The following is a 17,307-nucleotide window of genomic DNA, read 5'->3' as shown; positions in this document are numbered from 1 at the left end:
TATACCCATGCAGTTCTGCATAGTGTGGTATTCCCGGGGTGTGGCACTGAAAATGGTATTTATGTGGGTACTAGTGGTGGTTTGCCAGCCATTATTGGAGTCCATTAGCCAATGGCTGGACTTGCAGTCAGCATGGGTCTTGCACTGGGAACTGTTGCTGAGACTTGAACCAGGATCCTTGTTTCTTTCTAATAAACAAGTCCACGGGGAGCTGTGCTAAGTGTGCCTGTGTGTTAAGTCTCTGTTTAAACAACCGACAAGACAAACATTGAGCACTGAGACCCACATTCAAATGCTAGCACCCAGCCTCAGAATAGCTGGGGTGAGCACTGGGCAGCGTCGTGAGGACACAGGAATTATCTCCTGAGTTGCAGAGGCTACTCCAGCCCCATGACTAACATAGCCCCTGGTGCCCCTCACACATCCCCACTGCAGGGCAGAAGGATAGAAAATCCACATGGGGCAGATCTGGTTTCACACCTCAGCTGCCCAACGTGCTCCCTGAACATTGTCATGCAGGGAGTCCTACAGGATAGGCCTCCATACAATGAATTGCTCTCAGAAGAGGAGGACCTTCTTTTTAGAGAGAGAGAGAGAGAGAGAGAGTGTGTGTGTGTGTGTGTGTGTGTGTGTGTGTGTGTGTGTGTGTGTGTGTGTGTGTGTGTGAAAATGTTGGGGCCAATTCAACAAGTGCAGCTTAAGAATGACCAGTCATAGTGCTAATTATCTAATAACACAAGCATTGTTTTGTCATTAAAATATGTAAATTTAGCATAGGTGGTTTTTAATTATTAATGTTAATAATTTGATATTGGTATTGATAAAGAGACTATAAAATCAGACTGCCGTTTCAGAAAGCAGAGCAGGTGTGAAAGAATTTAAGGCAACTATAACCCTTCAACCTAAGCTACGATTCAATTGATTGAAACAATACACACGCATACACACAAAATGTCTTAAGTAACAAAATAAAAATCATAATTTTTAATGTGAATTTTTTTCGTAATTCTACCTAAGGTCAGACAGTCGAGAGAAATTCCTCCAATGATCACAAATGTTCCCCAATTTCCATTTTCTGCTTTATTCCTACTTATGCAGTTTCTTGATGCCTGTGTGGGTTGTAATGGCACCAGCTCCCACAGATTTTCAAGCTACTCAATACTTGGATGGGACACACCCAAAGAAAAACCAAGCTCCTCTGTCAGGTAGATTTTGGTGTGAAGTGAAGGTGGGGCCGTACTTTGTGCATGATGTCGATAGCCCTCCCATGGAATATTTATATTTAAGATTCCTTGCAATTCGCACTAAGTTGCTGTTACCTATCTGGAACAACAGGGGCTTCATCTGGTGGCAAAACTAGCCTTTACAAGTCCATGGATGTCAACTGCTGGTGGGCTGGAAGGTGTTCTTGGGAACCTTCTACCACCAGACTGAAAGGGGGATTGGATTGCAATCCATTTCACCCTTCTCTGGATACCGTTCAGTCATTCCTGCCTTGGGGACTTTTTCTCTGGGGTTCATGGAAAACACAGTTGAAGAGCAAATATTTGCCTTTGGAAAGGACCAGATTTCACCAAGTGTCAGATATTTGTAAAAAATTATCTTGGAGGAAGATACCCTGGACCCTCCTACAAAGGCTTCACGAGAACACACAGAAATGACACACCCCTGTGTGCTCTAGCTACCTATCTTAGGTTTTCATCTATCCCCCATTCGTTTCGTTACCCAGCTAGAAAATGGGGAAAGTACCACTTCCCCACCTCAGAGGGGTGTTGTGAGGATAAGCGCATTAAACAATCAGACGCTGTGATGATAGGGGGCCAGATATGCACCTCAGCTAGACAGTACTTGAAACCCTCTTCATTCATTTTTTGAAACTGGAGTTCAAGTAGATGGTGTTCTTTTAAAACCTGCATTTCCTTCATTTTGTAACCATCATTTTTTGACAGTGTTCTTCTTTGGCTTAAACATTTGAGTTTCGTTTAGAATTTAAGATGTAAAGGTTTATGTAAAAAAAAATTGTACCCATCTGCTAATAATTAGTTCAACAATTAGAGTTGCCAAAACACTTTGAACCGGCCACCACTGCCTTATCTCAGAAAATTTGCCTTTCATGTGCATTGAAAATGCTCTCTGACGGTTCAGAGATCTAAGACTAGCAAATTTCTTAGGATGTGGTAAAGTAATTCAGGTTTTTTTTAATAAATGTAATTTTGATTAGCCTCATTCATAGGCTAAATTCTCACATGCAAAGCATGCCCAGAACTCTTTGAATTCAATGGGAATTGCATGCACATATCTGAGGGCAAAACTTTGCCCAGTATATTTATTTTGTCAGTGTTTTAGGTAAGCTGACTTAGGGCTGAATCCTGAATGCCTTTTGCCCTCAAGTCCCAATTCAGCAGGGTACTTAACTTTAAATGCACCTGCTTAGGTATCTTGCCAAAATGGGGCTTCAGCCAACCAGTTCATTGGGGGGTTGGGATGTGCTAGGAGTACAGGAGCAAGCCAAGAATGTTTTATTTATTTACTTACATATTTGCTCACTGGAACAAACTCATGAGGCATATCTTGACCTGCATGAATGCTAAAGGGACATACAGTGTTCACAACTCTCACGATTGTATCACAGGCCTCATGATATTTGGGTTTTCCTTAACACCCCAGCCCCGGAAGCCATGTGATCACATGCAAATCTCAGCTTTCATTGAACAGAAAAAAAGTTTCTAACCTTCATGGCTTTGGAGAAAGGCTCAAAAACGTGAGCCCTGAAGGCTCAGAAAGCAGAAGCCAATAAATCATGAATTATGATTTTTTTAATCTCCTGACTGTTAAGCCAGTCTCCTGATTTTGGGAGGCCTGACTCATGATTTTGAATGCTTGTGGCTTGCAGTGCTGGGACAGTGATCCTCCCACCTTCCTCTGGCACATTGGGTCTCCGGGACCACACAGTGCAGGTGACACCTTCATGTGAATAATTGCTCAGACCAGGGAGTAATTCACCCCTTCCTGCCAGGCGAGGGCCTGGCCAATTTGCCACTTCCAGGCTGGATCGCCGTAACTCACAGTTTCTGAAGCTGAATGGCAAGATGATGCTCAGGATCCAGCCAGTCGCCTGCCTTCTCCATGGCTCAGGCTGCTGTGAGCACATCAGGCATGTCCTCAAGTCCTTCCACGGGCACCCAGTTGGCTTCTGATGCCAGCATAAGCCGTTGGGCTTCATTTGCAAAACAATTAATGGATCAGGCCCCAGCTCCCACAACACCAAAGTTTGATCTATTCATCTCCGCCACAGCAGTGCTCCTCTGGGGCCATGTAGATCTCAAAGCCCACAGTGAAGCACGTGAGAGCTGGGGTGGCTGATAAGGGGGTAAAACCCACAGCGAGAGGCAGATGAAAAAAGGAAGACTCTGCAATGGTCCTTGGTAGGGGCAGGATTTGCCCCGGCTCAGTAAGCTCTGGGGCCTGCCACAAGTCCCTGACTTGTCCAGCTCGGTTCAAGGGGACCAGGGGGAGGTCCACATAGGTCCAAGGGGATCACAGGGAGGCCAAGCTCATCCATATGGAGACCTCTGCTCCCCAGCTTGGTGGTGCTGGCTTCCTGCCAGTGCAACTTCTGCGGAGCTGGGATCCCAGGAATTCCCCTGGCTACCACCCACACACTCCCATGCCCTCCATGGAGAAGGCTTCATGGAAAAGGTAATACAGCCCCAGGCCAATGGAGAAGCAATATGGATTCCCTGCAGCCTCACCTCCATCCAATATGGGGCTGGTCATTCCCCATCCCAAGCCCACCCGGGCCCCTCCGTTTCTGTCCTCATGGACCTCATGGAGAGCCCTGTGTGGGTCCCTGAGAAGGAGGAATGCTGCTGCAAGAGGCAAAGCCTCACCTTCTGTATGGGATGGAGGGCGATCTATATGCAGAGAGACAACGTTTTTAGGCACCTGAAGATGCAGATAGATGTCTAACTCCCATGGGAGTACGGTGCCTAGCCTGCTTAGGTGCTTTTCAAAATCCCACTAGGCACCTAGTTGCATCTTCCGTCAGCTGAATACTTTTGAAAATCTGGGCCCAGGTATTCACACCACTAAAAGCACCATTGGAATTGGCTGTACCCATTACCCAGCACACCTCGTGGGCAGCCTCATTAAAGTCGCCAGAGTTGAACGGACATGGCGCATGAGCTATCCTTCCCCTTGTGGGGGCTTTCCCTTTAATTCAGGCAGGAGGCACATCATTGGGGCAGCGTGAGGAAACTTGAGTATTATTCATATGACAGCAGAGCTTGGGGTCCCATTGCGCTAGGCACTGCACAAATGTATCGTTAAAGAAGGTCCCAGCCCCTAAGAGCCTACAACCTGACTAGACAAGACAGAGAGGGTAGGAGTGACTTGTTCAGTGCCACACAGAAGGTCAGTGACAGAGCCAGGAATAGACTCCAGGGGTACGTCTACACTGCCCACTAAGCCCAGGGATCTGACTCAGGTTTGAGCCCAAGCCCCCATTCTATCCACACACAAATCAGTCTGACTCGGGACAGCAAGCGCTCAGGACCTGGGTTCTCAGACCCTGATGGGGTGGGGGTGTCAGTGCCTAAGTCCCACTGTGACCCAGGTCCAAACCCTGTCATTCTGCAGTGTGGACACCGCTCATGCTGCAGACGTGAGTCAGAAGGTCTGTGTAGTGCAGTGTGGACATATTCACATGGCTGAGACTGGGTCCAGCAGTTGTGAACCCAGGTTTACCATGCAGTGTAGACGCTCAAGCACAGGCTTGGAAGCCCCAAGTCCACAAGCCCAGGTCCCACAGACCCAGGTTTACAATGCAGTGTAGACATAGCCTAGGTCTCCTGACACCCACTCCTTTTCCCTACATGCTCTACACTGCTTGTCTTTGCTTTGGTTCTGCCTGCCCTGTACGTCTGTGCATAAAGGCCTTTGGTTTTCAGTGTTGGCAATCCCCTTTCACTCAGCACTACATGTGTTTATTTTGAAACCAATGCTTTAGAGGATCAGGGCTATTTTCTTATACATCTTTTGTAATGAGTTTTTAATTATGTGGAGTAGAAGTGCCCGTCTGATGTCACAGACCACCAAAATGCAATACACGTGTCTGCAGGAGAGATCCACGAGAAAGAGGGTACGCGTCTTTCTCATTTCCCTTCCCAGGAAGAATCTCATTAGCTTTATTTGGTGTGATGTTTTGTTTGGACTCTTCTGTCTGAGAAAGGTTACACTCATTTTATTCATGCTTTGAAGGTGCTGCTCGCGTTCTTCTGTTCTGAAGCAGTTCCCATTCTGAATTCTAGCTCAGTCTTAAATCTATAGCCATGCCATGGAACTAAATATGGCCAATAGTGATCAACTTCAGGAGGTCTGATGGCCATTAAGATATATTTAACTACATTCATGGGGCCAGATACTTCTCTGATGTAATTTCATTGCCTTCCACTTGGCCTCCTCTCTGTAAACTATAGTCTGTTTAGTGTGACAAATATCATGTGAGTCTGGCCGAGCTCTCCCCTATTTAAAATACTCTTTCTTTTCTCTCCCTGTGCTTTATACTCAAGTGCAAGGTCAGCAAAGATCTCCCAGGTTTTGCGACCTTCTGTAATCTCCAGTTGGACCCTCAGTCCTTCCTTAGGGTTATTACATGTATTAGGGTAGCACCTAGTGGCTCCAACCACATTTATAGCCCCTTTGTGGTAGGCCCTGTACAAACACACAGTAAGAAACAGCCCTTTCCTCAAAGAGCCTACAATCTAAATCGATTGAGTGACCTGCCCGGAGCCACGCACAGAGCTGGCTGCAGTGCTGAGAAATGAACGCAGGTCTCCTGAGTCCCAGTCCAGTCCTTTTAACCACACAACCATCCTTACAATGAATGCAAAGCGACTCATTTTAGAGAGACAGTCTAGAACTGGCCGGAGGAAGATTCTAGCAGCTAGCTGCTTCCACATTGGACAAAGGGCATGGGAAGATGTCACTTTTGGTGAAGCTTCTTCAGGAGAAGCAGAAATAGGGCACTTGAGGCTCCAGTGGCTTGGAGGAGAACTGCACGACTAGAGGCCACGGTCTGCTGCTGTGCAAAGAGAAGACGCGGGCCCCAGGGAAGGAATCCAAGCTCGCGCATCGGTTGTAGTCACTTTTTATTAAGGTTTGTTATTATAAAAATATATCATAATGTTGCTGCGTATTTGTCCATTTACACTCTGCGAGAGAGACATTATCCATGGGCAGAAACCGGTTCAGAGCACAGATCCTTGGGCTAAGGCCTTGGAGACACTGAATGAATCCTCTCTAGAGTAAATGCACATCAGAGTGACAGGATAGTCTATGGCATCGTAAGCAATGAACAGTGGTGGTAGATCTAATGAAAAATCTGTGACTGCTATATATCCAGAGGTCTCTTGTGTGAAAGAAAGAAAGAAAGAAAGAAAGAAAGAAAATGATTCTCTCCCATCACCACCTTCCAACTTGACTGAGGAAATCACTCACTCAAGGCACAGGGTCAATGAATGTCCAGATCTCATTCACTTGTGCATTAAAAAGTCATTGTCTCTTTCTATTGCCTGGGCTTGTTTCAAACACAGCCTCTTCCTCTCCAAAGGCGCCTCTTTGAATGCAGTTGTGCTTTTAGGTTCTGTTTCATTTTCGAAGTTGCAGGTGTTTGATCCAAAACTCTCCCTCTCTCCGATGATTCACTGCAAGCTCTAGGAAGATGAGGCGGGGATAGAAAGTCCATGTATATTATTTAGGGTTTCTTGAGGTTTGCCTATGGGACTGGAAGGTTTTCTGTCCACAACTGCAGCAAGGGAAAGAAAGAGAAGAAGTAGGTTGGCATACTCCTAATGCATTGACTGTAACACTTCTGTTTGTTTCATTACGTGGCATCAGACTGACTTCTTATGGAACCTGATTAGTTTCGCTTTACACTTGCCGTATGTTTGCTCACCTATGGCCCAAAGAATCTGCCATGTCAATTTCACATTCACACACTGGTTGATCAATAGTTGCTAGTCATTTCTTTTAAAAATCCTCTAAGAACCTTTCCCTTTCCCTGCAACCCAGGGAGACATTTTCTGCCCTGAACCAGTGACAAGTCTCCTCCCAAGACCTTTAGTAGAATCATAATTTCACTTGCACTAACTGAAGCCTCCGGGCTTGAAATAGCCGACCTTCCAAGGCACAGCCCATCTGAAAGAAAAGAGCAATTCCCCCCACAGGCAAATCTGGCTGCCAATGGATGGCTGATCAATTCCTGTTTCGCAAGCGAGTGGGAAATACACGATCGGGTGCACTGAATGAAGCCTGTTCCTGTTTTAATCCTGGTTTCTGACTAGTCATCTTCCCGGTTGATGGTTGTAAACATCCACCTCGGAGATTTGGCTCAACCCCAGTGACATACGCGCTTTAGCGCTTCCTCTGCTATTGGGTGTGTGTGTGTGTTAGGGTGACCAGATGTCCCGATTTTATAGGGCCAGTCCCTATTTTGGGGTCTTTTTCTTATATAGGCTCCTATAACCCCCCACCCTCTGTCCCGATTTTTCACACTTGCTGTCTCCTCACTGTGTGTGTGTGTGGGGGGGGGGGTGTTAAGGCTTCGGGAAGGGACGCCAAGTTTGTTAGAAATGCAGTGACTATGTCAGTGACCGGTCACTGTCTCCTCTCTCTCTCCCCTCAGTCTTAAGCGACTGCTGCCTATCTGCCTAGGAAGGCACAATTATTTTAGAAGCAAATAAGTTCTTTTTCCACCTCCGATGGAGGAATCGCCTGCAAAGATTGGGCGTGGGGGGGGGGTTGCTTCTTGTCGTTTATGGTCCTTTATGGGTAAATGCGGGGGGGTCCCTTCCTGGTTGCGCGCTGTACTTGTGGCGTGGGGAAGATGTATTTTAAATCCCCTTCAATTCCCCTCTCCCCGCACACATCTGTATTCGATATAGGGCCAAAAGCTTCACACCCAACGCGCCTGCAGCGCCTGGCTTCTCGCAGGACTGGGGGGACGCCAGAACCCGGCCCGTCTGGAGGGACGAGAGGGGGTTTGCTTTTTTTTTTTTTTTTTTTTTTTCCCCAAACTGCGGCATGTTCCCCCTCCCGGCACAAGCTTGTTTTAATTCGCTTCGATCTCGCGCACCGCAGAGGCTTCGCTTTCGCTCCGCGGTGCGAGGGTCCCACCGGCTGTGCTGAGACGTGCAAATCAATGCAAGTCACAAGACACATTCCCTTCCTAACGGGCCCTGTGCTAGATATCAAATACTCCCTTCAGGGCAGGGCAGTAGAGCCAGATCGGCCGCTGGGCTACCACAATCTGCTGCTGCTTTCCTGGGGGGGCGGGAGGGGGGGTCTTTTTTGCAAAACGCATCCATTTTCCAGACTCAATCTGGCGGAAACAAGCAAGATCGGGCCCCAAGCGTTTGCGGCCAGTCCTGGGCTGAGCTACGCCGCCTCCTCGGGGAGTCCTACAGGTGACTGGGCCGACCCCAGAGGCAGGTATGTATCGAAAGACAGAGAGAAAGAAAGAAAGAACCCGAATCGCAGGTGTAAACCAGGGGATATTGCTGTCAGGCCCTCGCCTTCCCTGGCTTTAAGCGCCCCTTGCGAGCTAAAGCGACTTTCCACGCATAAGGCGAGCGGGATCGGGCCCTAAATCAACCCCGTGTTAGCGTTTGCGAAGGCCTGGCATGGCATCGAGTTTAGACGCTCACGGTGGAGGCGCTGCGTCTCCGTTGGTTTAAGGCAACGTTTGGGTTGGTTTGACCAGCATTTATTCCCCCAAGCGCTATGCAGCCCCGAGAGGGATCGATCCCTCCAAGAAATTGACCCCACCCTCGCTGATTTGGGGGGCTTGTGCAGTCCGATTTCAATAGAAATGGATGATCTCTCCCAGGGTATGAAATGAGAATGGTCGGAAAACAGCCTGGAAATGGGACCGCAGACTTGTAATTTAATTGGGGGAGGAGATGTCAAAATGGGTAACATTGATTGTAATGGTGCTTCTTTAACCTCACAGTGGCTCTGGGATGCACCTAACAGGTTTAGGAGTGGCTTTGACAATGGATGGTTCCTATTTCTGGAATGGGAACAAAATAAATACACAGGCAATAAGAACCTGAGCAAATGTAAGTGGGTCTTTTACAAGCAGCAAATCTGTAGGTTATTAATAAGATTTATTAATCCGTGTATGGGAAATTCCCGCGCGTTAATTGTGATCAACTCATACTTCTCTCCTCCTTTTCCTGTTTATACAGGGTCGGAGGTGCCCAGATCTTTCACTATTCCTTCCGGTCCCTGGCAGGGCTTCCTAGGCCTTCGAGTTGCTGGGGTTTAATTATGATCAAATAAAAGGTTTAACCAAATACAGTAATGGTCAAATTGTCCAAGGTGCTGAGCACTCATTGATTATTATTAGTAATTATTATTATTATTATTATAGAAAATCTGTCCATAAATGAATCTTTCTACTTCCTTTTCAATTACTGCTTTGGATTTGTTTTACGTTTCCAAGCAGATCAGCCAGACAAAGTACCAGGTTTGGTACGATTACAGCGGCGGTATATAAAGGGAAAATTAAACTTTCTTTGTCGCAGCTAGCTTGAGAATATACGAAATATACTAGATGCATGCGCGCTGTTTAGATGAGTGAATTTTGTTTGATGGATAGCACTTAAGTGGGGTGGGGGAGGAGGGTTGAGTGTCAGAGACTGTGTGTGTCTACCTGGACACATCTCAGTTGAGTCAATCATGACTTATCCAGTAAAATAACTTACATGAGATATAGGAAGCTATTGCAGGGATGTTTTTTATACTCTCAGTTCTGAGGTGTTTAAAGAGTTTGTCATACTTTTTATTAAAATTGAAGGATTCTCTCTCTCTCTCTCTCTCTCTCTCTCTCTCTCTCTCTTTCACACACACACACACACACACACACACACACACACACACACACACACACACACTGTATTTTGATAAACAATACATTAGATAGATAGATAGATAGATAGATAGATAGATAGATAGATAGATAGATAGATACCAAAAAATTAGTCAAACTAGAAAGTGCATAGATACTTAAAATTCTTTCTTTCTTTCTTTCTTTTTCAAAAATCCTTTTATGGCTATTAATTGTTATCCCTTATTGTACACAATCACTCATTATTAGCGATAACAATGAGGTTGTAACTCTCAGAAGGCTACATTAGTTAGGCAAAAATGGTTAAGGGTCGTATATTAAAACAGTAATACATAAATTAGCTGATAACTGGAAAATGAATTGCAAATGTGAAAAAAGACTAGAGACATTTTAATGTACAAGGCAACAAAGCGCAAAGAATAGAAGCAGAACAGATGCGTTAGCATTTTTAAATGAAACCACATATCAAAGAAATAAAACGTCCCAAAATGGACCGATGTGATTAATAGAAGAAAAAATGTTCAACATTAAAAAATATACTACAGTATAGAGACGTGTTCCAATCAGAAACATGTGATCGCTTATTATACTCCTATGGTATATTACTTTAAATACTCCCTGAGGGGGGAAAAATAACTAGTATAAGCGATTTATAATGTTAGTCATTTTCACTGAAAGAGTGTGTCTTTCTTAGATCTCGATTATCCACCAGCACTTCGGAAAGATTTATGGTCAGAGGTATCCAGTAAAAATACTTATTTAATATGGCTAAAATTATTATTACTCAAAACGAATGTCTCTAATGCTCAACCTCTGTCACTTCGCTGTATTTATTATATGATACAGCATATCACTGGGACATTTCTTTTCTGTTTCATTGCCTACAATGCACACTCTAGGCGCAGATAATTACCTCTAAGAAAGAAATCCTTGTCTTAAAGAATTAAAAGCTGGATGTTTGCCCCAGATCGTTCTGCTTCCTCTGAGATTTCCATCTCACATGATTGAACATTAAGAGGAAAAAATGGTTTCCACGTTGAATCTTTATGTTTTTACTGGTAACAAATATGAAGTATGTTTGAGCGCAAGGGCTGTACGATTCTGAACTAGCAGATATTTTAGCAAGGACAAAATCTGAAATGATTGTAGGTGCCCCTTGAGGGCGGGGGGAACCTTCTTAATGTATTTTCAGGTTTCCATAAAAATGTAGAAGTGCTAGGACTTAAACAACCTTTTAAACTTAGCACTTGCATTTAAAAGTAACAAGCAGAATGTAACTGTTATGAGTCTGTACACTGCAGTGACTATCAACCAGCACCTAAAAGGGTTTTATTTGATAGGAAAGGATCCTAACCCACAGCTTCAAAATTATCCTAGTGCTAGCGCGTGTTACTTATAATTTGTTTCCTATCAAATATTGGCTCCCACTCAACGCTGCCCAGTTCCAGCTTAGCGCATGAAACGGGTCATTATACCTATTTGTCATTTTTTTTTAACATGAATAAAAACGAAAGAGTAGGTCATTCCTCCACATCGTCTTTGAGTTTTCCACCCTCCAAACTACTAAAATCCAAGGGCCGATCCAACTCCAGCTGAAGTCAATGGAAAGATACTAAAACTGCTGGGCCGGGCCTCCAATGGGCACAACTGAGAAATGAAAAATCTGATGGTTTAGGGCCCGATCCTGCATTTATGAAATAGTATAGAACTCAATTTCCGAGGCAAAGAGAGAGAGAGAGAGAGAGAGAGAGAGAGAGAGAGAGGCTATTCTCTTCCACAGGCTAATTGTATCTATTCATTTTAAAAGTTCTATATTACATGTAATTTTACAAATTCTATATAAACACATGTGCGTGAAATACAATTATATATGTGTGTGTTTTATATATATATATATTAGAAATGCCTGTTATACATATATATATATACACACACACATCAGTATGTTATTTTATAGCTATAAAGTGTAATACACAATTATATATGTGTGTGTGTAATATATATATATTATATAACAGGCATTTCTATTATAGCTATATATCTATATTACACACACATATATAATTGTGTATTACACTATATAGCTATAATAGAAATGCCTATTATATTTATATATATAATATATATATACAAACAAATATATTATTATTATAATTATTATAATTATTAATTATTATTATTAAACAGACATATTCCATTACAGCTATATAGTGTAATAGACAATATATATACATATATTAAACGTAGGCATGTTCTATTATAGCTATATATCTATTCTGAGGATGTTATATAACTATGCAAACAAAGAGCATTTTTAATAAACATGGGAATGTCCATATAGCTATATATATTACACGCGTATATGTATATGGAACAAAATATTATTTTGATATGATTACTTATATTATATTTTATATATAAGAGAACAATCTGTCTCTGTCCATGGATTGATTTACTGATATCATTGCTCTACACAGCAGTCCATTCCGGGGCTGGTATATAACTACTCAAGCACAGAGCATTTTTGTAAAGCGTGGGAATGTTCCATATAGCTGTATGTATCTTACAGGCACGTCTATCTCCATATGCTGTTCTGTATCTATACAATGCGTGTAATGGAACAGCCCACTCCCAGGGTTTATGAAGGGCTCTGTGGAGTTGCTGGACTTGCAGCGCGGAGCCCTGGTCTCAGTCAGTCACTGCAGGGACACACACACTCTGTTCTCCTGCGGGATGGAAGTGGCTGCGGATATTCTGCCACCTGTGTGGCTGGGAGAGGAAAGTGGCTGGTGCAAAAGGACCCCAGCCGGCGTCCCTCCACAGGGCCCTCGGCGAGCAAAGGCTGCGGGGCAGGGAGACTGGCCCGGCCGTGCAGAAGCGAAGGATCAATTGCTCAGGTCACCAGGCAGGTCACTAAGATTTCCCTCCCTCCCTCCCCACCCAGCCTGACTCCGCATCCCCCGCTGGCTCCCCGCGCTCCTGGGATCTCTCGCCCCCTTACCTTCTCGGGCGGAATGCTTGAAGGCCATGGCGGTGCCCAGCTCTCCTCCGGGGAGCGTCACTCCGGGCCCGTGGTGAGCCAGGGGGCTGCTTTGCGCCTGCCAGTGGTGCCCGGGGGTGATGTAGCCCGCCCCGGGGCCAGCATAAACCCCGTGCTGGTTGGAAGAGGGGTAGGCGCAGGCTGGGAGGAAGCTGCCGACGGTGGAAAGGCCAGGGGCAGGCTGCGGAGAGAAGGGGAGAGAGGCTGTTACAGGAATTACAAACAACCCGGATTCTGCTGTGGGCTGAGGCCGGAATGGGATCGGAAGGTGCTGTCCGCCCTTGCCCCCTGGAAGGTTACACATCTGCCTCTCAATGGATACAGCCCCTACGTCTGCGATCACGGGCATCGCCGAGCACCGGGGGGGTAGGGGTGGGAGCAAAAGATTTGTGCATCGCCTGCTTCGGTTCATCTTTTTCTTTTTACGGAGTAACAGGCGTGGAGACAGAAATCAGCCCCCTTCCACCATGCGATTCCACGGATCGTTTGGATTCGATTTCTTTGACTACCCGAGAGAACGGGGAGGCGGGGACAGAAAAGGGGGGAAATGTTGAATTACAACGACAACAAAACCTAAGGAAATCCCCAGCTGGGGCTATGACAATATTGATGCAATTACAATGGAGATATTCAATGCATCAGACAGTGGGGGGGGGGGGGGAATACACACGCCTATGTATGCCCGTGTAAACACACACCGATTCTGAGCTGAGGTGATACAAAAAATTGTTCGACCAAAATTGATTCCTTTTAAGGCATCCACGTCTGTGTTTATGCTCTGGTGTATGCCAGAGTACTCACACAATCTGGTGTCTTAAATGTAAAGTTATAAATTGCACACTCATTTTCACAGCCTCGGCTCGCGATCTGTTTACATGTGTGTGCATGGACCCGTATGTGCACACGCACACAATCGGATGCTTTAAATGCATCAGTTTTAGTTGCACAAACATTTTCCCAATTCGAATTCACAATCTTCCTTCAAGGGGTGATCCCAAAATCTCTCCCCCTACCCCTCCCTTTCTCTCTCACACACACACCATTTTCTTCACGGCTATTCCCCCTCAAACTGCAAACGCCTGGCTGGAAGATGTTACCTGGGGGTACTTAATGTCCGCTTCCATTGCAGCTTTATCAATCCCATTGACTGCCTGGGCGGGAGGGAAGGCCGTTCTGTTCACACTGGGCCAGTCTTCCATTTTTGGGGGGTAGGCAGACCCCTCTGTCCCAGCCAGAGGCCCTGGGATGGGAACAGATCGCAGGAGATGTACTCATCCGCATTCAGACCCTCCCTAGAACCATCCCAACCTAGCCACCCGCCTCGCTGTCCTATCCCATGACCCGGGATCTCTAAGCGCTGTGAAAAGCCGCGCAGGGCTCCGATCCTGCTCCGGGATGAAGCCAGCAAGGAGTTTTGCCCTCCTTGGTTTCAAGGAGATCAGCATCGAGTCAGGTTTTGTTTTGTTTTCGTTCAGAAACTGCGCGAGGGCAGCTTGGTCACTGGCTAAAATCTCACTGTCTAGGAGGCATTTTCAACACGGGCCAATTGCTGGAGCTTTGTATGAGAAGCATTCAAAATTGCGATCGAGAATGATCTGATAAAGATCCTGGCCTTTAATATAAAACTCTGTTGTCCCTATCCAAACAGCGTCGTCCAGAGGCTACAGACAGAATCCAGTTTTCAGACTGAAAATTCTTCCTGGCTCCAGAATGTGCCTGAATCCGAAGCGAATACGCATTCGGGAGCCTGCTGTATAAACGTGACAATCGCTCACGCAAGCGTTAGCAGGACCTCAAATTGGTCTGCCTGCTTAGGAAAACTATGTACGAAGTCAAAAAAGACTGGGAGATCATAAAACACGAACTCTGATGGCCTAAATTATGACCAGCTTTGCTTACAATTCAGCTGAAACACATTCTCCTCCCCCAAAAGTCTGTCTGTTTCACTAGGAAACTTTTAGGCTTTCTTATAATTTAAAAGGTACAATTCACAGACAGAAACGCATGCGGGTGATTTATTTACCTTTAGCGTTTGAAAGGATCAAAGGAGGGCATTTCCCCAAACGATGTGAACAGAACAAAAGTGGAACCGGGTATTAATTGATTCAATTCGGGTTTGTATAAATAAAGCGTGACAGAGAAATCTAAAAAACCCTCAGCACGATCCAATTTGCCAGCCAAGATCTGCCTGGTATCGTGTTTATAGTAATCATTTGTTTTGATCACTACTGAAGGATGCATTCTAGCTAGTGTGACAATTCCAATATATTTTTTATGTTCTAATCAAGAAGGAGGGTAGAAGAAAGTTCTTTTAAAAATGCTAAGAGGGCAGGAAAATTTCTGACAACGAATCAGATGAATGTCTGAGACGTTTGCTTAGATCTGGCAAAAGGACATCGAGATATGAATTTGCTGGGCTTGTTTTTTTGGAGGGGGGTGAGTGGAACGTGGAGCTCTGGATGTGTGACTGGCAATCTCTCATCCCCACGAAAATATTTTCCACATTTTTCATAAAAAGTTCAAGATGTCGGTTGTTTTGCTCCAGCTGGCCCATCAGATCCGCCCTAAATGCACGGGGTTATTTATGCAGCGATTGTTTCGCCCGGGTTTATATACGTTTAAAAGTGATTTTTCAAAAGCCACGCGTGATTGTAGGTGCCTACGTTTCTGGGTGCCCGAAAAGGGGGAAGCGCTGAGCACCCACCTGCTAAAAAAAACCCAAGCGCCCCAATATGCGGGCACCCCAAACCATGAGTCTCTGTGGGCCCCTGCCAGGTAGAAAAAACCCAACCCACCAAACCCAGCGCCCATTGCAGTGCCGGTGGGCGAAGCTGCGCTCGCTGACCTGTTTGCTCCATGAAGGTTCGGATACCTAGGATGTTGCTGACTGAATGCGCCGAGGGCCAGGATCTGGGGATACTGACATGTCCAGCGGTGACCGGCACGCCCGGATGATGGCCCATTTTGGTCCCAGAGGAGGCCATGGGGTTGGGGTAGGGGTACTGGTAAATGTGGTTATAAGGCAGCGTTGGCTGGGGGGGAGGCTGCTTGGTGCTGTCGTAGGGGTTGGGCTGGGAGAGGTTCCCGATTTTGTTCCTTAAAATCCTGCTGATAGAGCTGACGGAGGGCACGTTGTACTTGTCACACACCCCGTCCGCCAGCAGCCGGTCCCGGATCTCCCACGCGAAGATCCCCGGGTCGCCTTGCTTGTAGTCTCGGATGTGCTTGACCACGTTGGGGGTGGTGACCCGCGGCTTGCTCCCGCCGATGGCTCCGGGTAAGATGGAGCCCGTCTCGTTGTAGCGGGCCAAGATTTTACTCACGCAGCCGTGAGACACCCTCAGCTGGCGGCTGATGTCGCAGGGTCGGATCCCGAGCTGGGCCAGCTCCACGATCCTCAAGCGGATGGCGTTGGGCAGGGGTCTCCCGTTGACAAAGACGCCTCCCAGCTGGTTCACTTCGCCGTAGGTTTGCTCTAGCAAAGAGGGGGAAGGACGGGTTAGCACCGCAAGATTTAAACAGGGGCAAGGGAAATGGAGAGATTCTGCCTGTCTAACCCCTGCACGGTACATGGAAAGCCCCAGCTCACCCCAAGTAGCCCCGCGCCCTACAGAAGAGACGCCCTGGATCCCGCGAAGGAACGCCTGGGCCGTGTCGGGGAAAGGACGCGACGCGGAGTATTGTGATGATTATTATCCCTTATGCCCGTGCCTGCGGGGTGGGGGTGGGGGGCGAGTGGAGGCTTCGCCCGAGGCCTCCCTGCGTGGGAATGGGGGTGCGCTTCCCCCGGTTGGGGTTTTGAATCCCATTGCTCGGGATAAGCAAAGCGAAACTGCGCGCCCGAAGCCCAGCCTGGCCGCTTCTCCTTCCCAAGGATCCCCCTTCTTCCCCCCCCCACCCCACTCGCAGAAATCAAACCCACCCGCAGCGCCTTACCCATCGCCCGCAAAGAGACACGCGCCTTGCGCGATCAGCTGCTCGCTTGCTCTGCCGGAGGCTTCGTCTTCCCCGAGGCAGGCGCGGATGCATAGAGGGGGGCTGCCTGCGAGCAGCAGCCAGGCTCCCCAGGAGACAAGGCGGGCTGCCCTTGCTCCGGGCCCCCGTCTCTCTGCTGCTCCCGGAACACTTTCAAAGGCGGCCGGGGACTCACGCCCAAAGTGATCTTCATCCGATCGGGGGGAAATTAGCCAGTCCAGGAGCCTGCAGTTTGCTCAGATCAATTTGACGTGTCTTCCACGTCAATCTCGGTGGTCACGCCGGAGTTGGCATTTCATTGGTTCCCGGCCTTGCGAACGGGCAGAGGGCTGCTGCTTCTGCGGGACTTTTCCCCCTTTCCGCCCTCCTCTCCCTCAACTAC

General features: G+C 46.8%; 1 protein-coding gene across 1 annotated transcript; it reads right to left on the bottom strand.

Moving 5' to 3' along the window:
- Positions 1-6,713: 6,713 nt before the first annotated feature.
- PAX1 (paired box 1) lies at positions 6,714-16,890 on the bottom strand. Its single transcript, XM_065401501.1, has 5 exons — positions 16,887-16,890; positions 15,796-16,425; positions 14,048-14,190; positions 12,912-13,131; positions 6,714-6,805 (listed from the first exon to the last, which is right to left on the bottom strand). Exons 1-5 carry the CDS (start codon positions 16,888-16,890, stop codon positions 6,714-6,716), a joined length of 1,089 nt encoding a protein of 362 aa, XP_065257573.1.
- Between the last annotated feature and the right edge of the window lie 417 nt (positions 16,891-17,307).

Source organism: Emys orbicularis, chromosome 3 (assembly GCF_028017835.1).
Source record: "Emys orbicularis isolate rEmyOrb1 chromosome 3, rEmyOrb1.hap1, whole genome shotgun sequence".
In the NCBI taxonomy this organism is placed as follows: domain Eukaryota; kingdom Metazoa; phylum Chordata; order Testudines; family Emydidae; genus Emys; species Emys orbicularis.
Note: the sequence above shows the minus strand (reverse complement) of the source record. Positions and strands in the feature narration are given on the sequence as shown.